General features: G+C 36.0%; 1 protein-coding gene across 3 annotated transcripts in view; it reads right to left on the bottom strand.

The window, feature by feature from the left end:
* The window catches only part of LOC106874648 (transforming growth factor beta receptor type 3), a 297,158-nt gene that overhangs the window by 33,667 nt on the left and 254,605 nt on the right, over positions 1–8,886 (bottom strand). For all 3 annotated transcript variants that reach the window (XM_052965809.1, XM_052965805.1, XM_052965817.1), the window contains exons 4-7: positions 8,121–8,230; positions 5,484–5,667; positions 3,351–3,477; positions 552–735 (exon numbers count right to left, since the gene is read on the bottom strand). In XM_052965809.1, the coding sequence (XP_052821769.1) occupies positions 552–735; positions 3,351–3,477; positions 5,484–5,667; positions 8,121–8,230 (605 nt within the window). The remainder of the gene's footprint in view (positions 1–551; positions 736–3,350; positions 3,478–5,483; positions 5,668–8,120; positions 8,231–8,886) is intronic.

Here is an 8,886-nt window from a genome sequence, read left to right as displayed (position 1 = left end):
TATATATATATACATATATATATATATAGATACATATATATATAGAGATAGATAGATAGATAGATAGATAGATAGATAGATAGATAGATAGATAGATTCACATAAAGGCCAAGTTTGTATGCTTCAATGTCTGTGTACAATACTCTTGGTTCACGCCATAGAATCACCATATTTGCTAAGTAGAATTGTGACATCCTGTGTGGTGAAAAAGAAGATCAATTTGCAATTATTTTTCTCTTCGAGGAAACATTTTTTTTACTAACAAAACAAAACTAAATATGTTGTATTAGTTTTGTTCATATTTCCTACACCCTGAACCCCCATTTTTAAACAAAACAACTGACACAAATTATTGTTTTCTTTTTCTTTTTTTCTTTTTCTTTCCTTCTTCAATTTTGTAAGAAACATAAAAGAAAGATGAACACACAATAACATACACAAAACCATGTAAACAAAAGGAAAAAAACACAATTAGAACATTATGAATGAAGAGGCTAAAATTGTCTTGGACACAGAAGGAAAAAAAAACATTTGAAGAAATATTTACTTACATAAATATCCAAGGAACCCATAATTTTGCGTGAACGAATAACCCAAACAACATTATCATCCGCTGCTTTCAATACAAGTGTTATTCTAACATTTGGGTTTTTAACATTGTAAGGCCGAAGTTCAATAATGATTTCATTTAAGGGTGATTTCCTGGCTCCGCTAACCTCAATTATATGTTTTGGGCTGTTAAATAGAAACATAAAAACCAAAGGAAGAGATACAGTTCAAGCAAATAGAGGAAGTGTAGTGAAATAAAAAATGGTAAGTAATACAAATGAAATAAAGAGAAATTTCTTTTAACCCTTTAACATTTTAAATAAGCAACAATTGGCCAAATATTCTGTTTAATATTGAAACCTACCAGATCTAGCCTTTCACACCTATCTTGCAATGTCGTTTAGAATATAAACAATCACATCATCAAAATTTCAAAGTTATGAGATAATGCAAAATTAATTTAAAACAAAGTGTAAAAACTTTGCCAGATCAGATTAAGCCAGGTGCAGTCTCTGGCTCACCAGTCCTCAATCAAACTGTCCAACTCATGCCAGCATGGAAGGCAGACGTTAAACGACAATCGTTGCCGGTGCCCCTGAACTGGCTCTTGTGTGGGGTTGTTGTAGGATTTTCGAGCGAGATCGTTGCCGGTGCCCCTGGACTGGCTCTTGTGCGGGTGACACATGAGGTTTCTCGAGCGAGATGAGCGTGGCCGTTGCCAGTACCGCCTGACTGGCCTTCGTGCGGTGGACACGTAAAAGCACCCACTACACTCTCTGAGTGGTTGGCGTTAGGAAGGGCATCCAGCTGTAGAAACACTGCCAAATCAGATTATTGGAGCCTGGTGTAGCCATCTGGTTTCACCAGTCCTCGGTCAAATCGTCCAACCCATGCTAGCATGGAAAGCGGATGTTAAACGACGACGATGACGATGACGATGATGATGATTTAATTAAATTTCACAGATTAATCTGAACACTAAAGGGTTAAACTTATTAAATACAGTAATGCCTTGACATACGAGTTAATTTGTTCCTGGAGATTGCTCGTAAAGTGAAAACTTGTAAAGCAGAGCAATAATTTCCAATAGTAGCAATGTTATAAATCGTAATTCATTCCCAGAAAAATATTTCACCTATAATATTTATAATACTCATAAAGAAATGGTAATAAAACAACAGTAAAATATAAAGAATATTTTATGTAAAGTAATAAGAATGTAAAGATAATTTATAATAAAAAATATTATTATTATAATCATTTTCTGAATCACTTTCACTCACATTAGACTCGTGCACACCATCACTTGTAGGTGTGATCACCAATTCACAAGCACTCATAGACAGACTTGTAGATTTCTCTTTAAAAAACAAGTCTAGAGTTGTTTGCTTAGAAGAAGCTTTTTTCACTCTTTTTTCTTGGTAGCATGCAAAAGCTTTTGTTATGATAGTAGAAATCTATGCACTTCGTTCAAAGTTGAGATCTTGTGCTTGAAAAATTTCAGCTCACTTTTGCATAGTGAGCTGAAAGATAAAACTCATAAACCCAGGATCTCAAAAAGTGGGTCAGGCATAGTGTGTGGTAAGAAGCTTGCTTCCCAACCACATGGTTCTGGATTCAGTCCCACTGCGTTGGACCTTGGGCAAGTGTCTTCTACTATAGCCTCAGGCCAACCAAAGCCTTGTGAGTGGATTTGGTAGACAGAAACTGAAAGAAGCCTGTCGAGTATATATATATATATATACATATATGTAAAGAAGCATTGGTTATAGAACAAACATTAAATTAAATTTGGGTCAACAACTTTACACACAACACCACCCCTCAAACATTTAATCCTATATAAAAAAATCACCATGGTTTTCAAACACGTAGAAAATAATATATATACATAAAATCACAGAAGGTAAAAATATATAAACGAATAAAATACAAATAGAACTATCGAAAAGTTAAATATACACGACTAAAAATTCATAAACTACCAAAAAACCTAATAGACAAATACAAAAATGAGGGATAAAGTTCAATTTCTCTTATGGAAATTTACAGGGGATGGGATAAACCTAATTTAGATTTCATACAATCTGATATCTCGAACTATTATAATTCTATATCCCCTATATTACTGAATAAAGCTTTGAGTTTCACCCGCAAATTTGCGGATATACCTAGTTCAGATATTGATGTAATATTAGCAGCAAGGGAGACCCTCATATCCTGCAACGGATGTGATTGACAGAGAGTTGATTCCACCAATTTCTTCGATAATACCATGGGATCATCTGATTCTGCACGGGTGACTGACTTAGTGGGCCTATACCTCCTCTCACAGATTATGGATAGTTTTCCTCTCCTTACTGGGGCACTGTATAGGGATGCATTGAATAGATTGAGGAAATCCCTGAGAGGTTTCTTAAAGGATTTCTTTAATCTTAACATCATCTTTGATGTTAACTCCAGAATGGTGAATAATGATAACAATAATAATAATAATGACGATGATAATAACAATAATCCTTTATTCTAAAGGCACAAGGTTTGAAGTTTGGGGACAGGAGACTAGTCGATTGCATCAACCCCAGGACAATGATAATGTTAAGAGAAACAAAACAGAATAACATTAAAATTAAAGAATTATATAGGAACAGATGAAAACTGTCAATTTCCAATGACAGTGCAACCAAGACATACATGTGCTCTCTGTCTCTCTATCTCAGTCATGCATGCACACACAATTCCATATACGTACAAGAGCATGCACAAGATGCAATGTAAAATGTTAATATAGTTAATCAGACCTGAAAGAATAGTCTTGGTTTGTGGTTACTGCACAACCTCCAAACGGTATGCTATTGTAGGAAATTGTAGATGCATAAGGCATTTCTGCATTCTTCTGTGAAATGCACTGTGATGGTGCTTTTGAATCTAAACAGAAAGATAATAATAATAATCATATAATAAACATCAATTACAAACACACACACACAATATGTATATAGTTAAAGCTAATTTTCATGCATTTCCTTTAACATACTTTAAATTCACATAGACCCCCCCACACACACAGATAGATAGATAGATAGATAGATAGATAGATAGATAGATAGATAGATAGATAGATAGATAGAAAGAGAGATAGATAGAAAGAGAGATATATAGTTAGACAGATAGATGGATATATAGACAGGCAGACAGATAGATGGATAGACAGACAGATAGATAGACAGACAGACAGATAGAGAGACATATAGATAGATAGACAGACAGACAGATAGACATATAGACAGATAGATAGACATATAGATAGACATATAGACAGCTAGATAGACAGACAGACAGACAGATAGATAGACAGACAGACAGACAAATAGATAGAGACAGACAGATAACTACTGATATATATATATATATCCATGCAGATATAAATATTTGTACACACATATACACACAGATGCACAAAAAAAGAAACACATACACACACACAGATATACTTATATAAGATTAAGCAGACAAATATACAAAGATGTTATAAAAATATTTTATATAGATATAGCTGAATGCAGATTTTGTTATGATCTAGGGGATGGGAAAAGCAAGAGTAAACGGCATAGATATGTTTACATCTCACTAAAGAATGTTTGTGGCATACATATACAAAACAAGCATGAAAGTGAATAAAATTGCTCTCGTTTTTTTTTTGTATCTGTTTTCATGTTTCTCTCTTACAACCACAAAAGAAAAAAAGTGTATTTTAAAAATGCATTATACGCATGCACACACAAATATGTAGGCATATCGTTCTGTGTGCGCATGCATACACACACACACATTTATAGTCATATGAATGTATGTATATAAACAAACTGCATTGAATAAGAGAGGAGTGCTCTAAACAAGCGGTATTGAAAGTTTGAGTTTCATGAGACAAGAATTCAGTTTCAATAAATGATGAGTGTGTGTGTGTCTGTGTGAGGTTTTCGTAGTTTCTGTCAATCAACTCAAATCACAAGACACTGATGAACTGCAAAACAACAGATATTTACCCAAGGTACCACACAGTGAGATAGAACTTAACAGATATATTAATAGGAGTATGTTATGGCTGTGAGGTTAATAAGTTTGCTTCCCAACCACACTGTTTCTGCTTTAGTTCCACTGCATGGCACTTTGGTTAGATATCTTCTACTACAGCCTCAGGCAAAACAAAATCTAGGTAGATGGAAACTGAAAGAAGCCCATCACATATGTGTGAGTGAGTTTTGTGTACATTTGTGTCTCCTTGTCAAATCTTCTGCAAGAACTTGTCTAGCCATGGAGAAATATTACCTTGCCTGAAAACAGGTGAAGGTTGGTGAACATGTGGCCAGAGAAAATTTACCTCAACAGAATTTCATCCGATCCATGGAAAAGGTATGGAAAAGTTGATGTTAGAAAAATGATGATGATAACGGCGATATATACAAAGAGAGGCATAATGTAATGCATTCATGCTGATTATACGAATACTTATGAATCAGAACAGGCATTAATATTCCCTATATACAAAACTCATTTTAAATGCCAAATATGCTACTTTTAAGATAGCATGCTTATATGAATACCATTGTACATATGTATATGTATTATGTATGTGTGTGTATGTGTAAGTATAAACAGAATCCAAAGAAACTAGTGATGGATGTTGTGTGTTGGCAAATACTGAAACAGAGGTAGAACTGAGGAATAAATTCTGTTCTGTGATGAGAAGAGAAGTCTAAACTGTAAACTACACTATAGATATATTTAATCCAATGCTGCCATCACTCTACCAACTGACCGTGAGTGGCATAAAATGAAAATAAAAAAAAATAATAAGCAATACAATCATATGTCCTTCGTTCATTGTAAATATGAAATGGTAAAATTATAAAGTGCAATGAAAGTATACTTACTTATTCCGACTTGCAGCCGAAGATGTCGACTCCTGGAATGAAATCGAGTGTATGATGTAATGACCTGATATTTGTTCTTAACCCATTTCAGAAGTTTCTTGGCACGGGTTGGAAAGTTTCCATATTTACTGATGTCTACGTAATCCAACTTTTTGATGAACTTTACCGTCGAACGGAGATATGTCTGAAAAGAAAGGAAATATTTGCATATCTGTACAAGTGTACACAAGTTTGGTTCTACAACTCAGTGACACAAAACTCAATACAACACTGCTACTACCACCACCATTATCATTTAATGACTATCTTCCATGCCGGCATGGGTTGGAGGATCCAATGAACCAACAGGACTGTGCCAAGTCCCAATGGCTGCTTGAGCATAGTTTCTATTGCTGGGCACCCTTCCTAATGCCATCCAGTCTGATCTGGCAGAGTTTCTACAGCTGGATGCCCCTTCCTAAAGCCAACCACACCGAGAGTGTAGTGGGTGCTTTTACGTGCCACTGGCATGAGGGCCAGTCAGGCGGTACTGGCAACGGCCATGCTCAAATGGTGTTTTTTACATGCCACCTGCACATGTGCCAGTATGGCAACGCTGGTAACGATCACACTCATCGGTTGTCAAGCGATGTTGGGGGATAAACACAGATACACAAACATATACACACACATACATGTATATATATATATATATATATATATATATGGGAGAATATACAAATAATAACAACATATATATATACGATGGTCTTCTTTCAGTTTCCATCGGCTAAATCCACTCGCAAGGCTTTGGTCAGCCCAAGGCTATAGGAGAAGACACTTGCCTAAGGTGCCTAGTGGGAATGAACCCGCAACCATGTGATTGGAAAGCAAGCTACTTACCACACAGCCACTCCTGCGCCTATAAATCAATATATATATATGTGTGTGTGGGTGTGTGTGTGTGTCTGTGTTTGTCCCCCTACCATCGCTGGACAACCAATGTTGGTATGTTTATGTCCCTGTAACTTAGCAGTACAGCAAAAGGGAATGATAGAATAAGTACTAGGTTTACAAAGAACAAATCCTGGGGTTGACTTGTTCGACTAAAGGCAGTGCTCTAGCATGGCCCCAGTCAAATATACTGAAGGGTAAAAGAGTAAGTGACTTTATGTGACTCTTCAGCCAGCTAGGAATAGCAGCCAAATTTTCCATAAATCCCACCCTACTCTCATAAACAAGTTAACATCTGAGACAACATTGGATATCTTAGTATTAAACATGATCATGGGAGGAATGCTTTTGATAATAGGTCTACTTAATCAGAGATGACCTAGGGCTGAATAACGTTGACAACAACAACATCATTCTCTTTTATATATTAGAACATTTGACACTAATGTTCAATCTGTCAATCAAACTAGTTGAGAAAGTAATAATATTTATGTGGGGCAGGAAACAAAAGTTAATTTCATATTTGAAACTAAATGACCATGACTTTTGCAAGAAATCTCCTAGATTATGTTTCTCCTCCTCCTCTATTATCAACAATAACGCCACTGCTACCATCTCTACTATTCCATCTCATCTGTTGTCATAGATCATCATTATTATCATTTAACATCCGCTTTACATGCTAGCATGGGTTGGACGATTTGACTGAGGACTGGTGGACCAGGTGGCTACACCAGGCTCCAATCTCATTTGGCAGAGTTTCTACAGCTGGATGCCCTTCTTAACGCCAACCACTCTGAGAGTGAAGTGGGTGCTTTTACGTGCCACCGGCACGAAGGCCAGTCAGGTGGTACTGGCAATGGCCACGCTCAAAATGGTGTATTTTGTGTGCCACTCACACAAGAGCCAGTCCAGGGGCACTGGCAACGATCTCGCTCGAAAGTCCTTACACATGCCATATAGTGCAGAAAATCGGGAGGTATGAAAGGTGAATACAGATTTATTAGACCACTTTTGCTTCAATTGGATTACATCTGTTTCGCAACCTTTTTTATGTGGTATTAATTTCAGTATGTAAGAAATTATATGTACATGTTTGCAATAATATATGCCTGTTTGGCATCTGAAACTGAAAGAAGCCTGTCATACATATTTATATATGTGTGCGTTTGTCACCCCACCCCCATCACTATCACTTGACAACTGATGTTGGTGTGTTTACGTCCCCGTAACTTAGTGGTTCGGCAAAAGAGACCGATAGAATAAGTACTAGGCTTACAACGAATAAGTCCTGGGGTCAATTTGTTCGACTAAAGGCGGTGCTCCAGCATGGCTGCAGTCAAATGACTGAAACAAATAAAAGAATAAAAATATTGCCATTATATGTTTGTACATTTTGTTTGTCCGACTGACATAAATGAATTCGATCAGCTGTGTAAGCATTATAAATTTTCTCATGCAATGCTAATTAAGGTTCACAAACTAATGACAATACCAAAAATAGAGTTTAGATATATAAACCAGATAAATATTATAAACAGATATGCTATTCTCTTTGTGCATATATGCGTAGTGTATGCAAGTATTTATGTAATGTGTGCGTGAGTGTACATGTATATTAAATACACACATGAACACACTCGTATGCGTAAAAAATAGTAACAATGGAAACAAAGCATTATGGCAATAAATTCCAATACTTACAACAATTAGATGTTCACCTCTGCCACTGTCTATATTTGGTAAGCGAATCTTCCATGTTACTTGCTTCCGGGATCCCAGGATAATAATTAATGGATTAGGATGGCTTTGCCCTGAAAAACAAGGCACATATATATACATACATATATCTATACATATATAAATACACTAAATAAATAAGGGATCATTATTCTAATTCCCATTTCAAAAATGGATTAACATTATATTTCTTAAATTCATTTGATGCATTAAACATAATTATCACAATAATATAGAAAAAATATAAACAGACAAAACAATATTAATGTGTTTTTTTTTTTACTTATTTGGGTTGTTGTCACATGACATGCTCCTTCCATGTGATCATGTGACGCAGCATGTAGTATTCTGTTCAATGTTGTTCCAGGAAGTCTAACTATCCTGAATTCCTTTGCCTTCTCTCCCTCGCTCAGCATACATTACATTAGCAATTCACCTCTCTCCCTCTCTCTCTCTCTCTCTCTCTCCTTTCTCCTTTCTCACAATACATTATTATACTGGCACCCCCTCTCTATCTCTCTCTCTCTCCTTTTCTTCTCTCATGCTCTTTCTCACACCCCGCTAATGCCAAACTGCATGTGAGTCTTCTGGACCCTTGCCAAGGGGCTTCTAGGAACTTTGCAGAATCCTCCTGCATACCACTCCTGAAAAGAAGATGGCGCTGTCAGCAGCAAACTTGCTGAGAGAGAAAAAAACAAGCAAAAGCAAAAAAAAAAAAAAAAAAAAAAAA

This window comes from Octopus bimaculoides, chromosome 1, assembly GCF_001194135.2.
Source record: "Octopus bimaculoides isolate UCB-OBI-ISO-001 chromosome 1, ASM119413v2, whole genome shotgun sequence".
NCBI lineage: Eukaryota > Metazoa > Mollusca > Cephalopoda > Octopoda > Octopodidae > Octopus > Octopus bimaculoides.
Note: the sequence above shows the minus strand (reverse complement) of the source record. Positions and strands in the feature narration are given on the sequence as shown.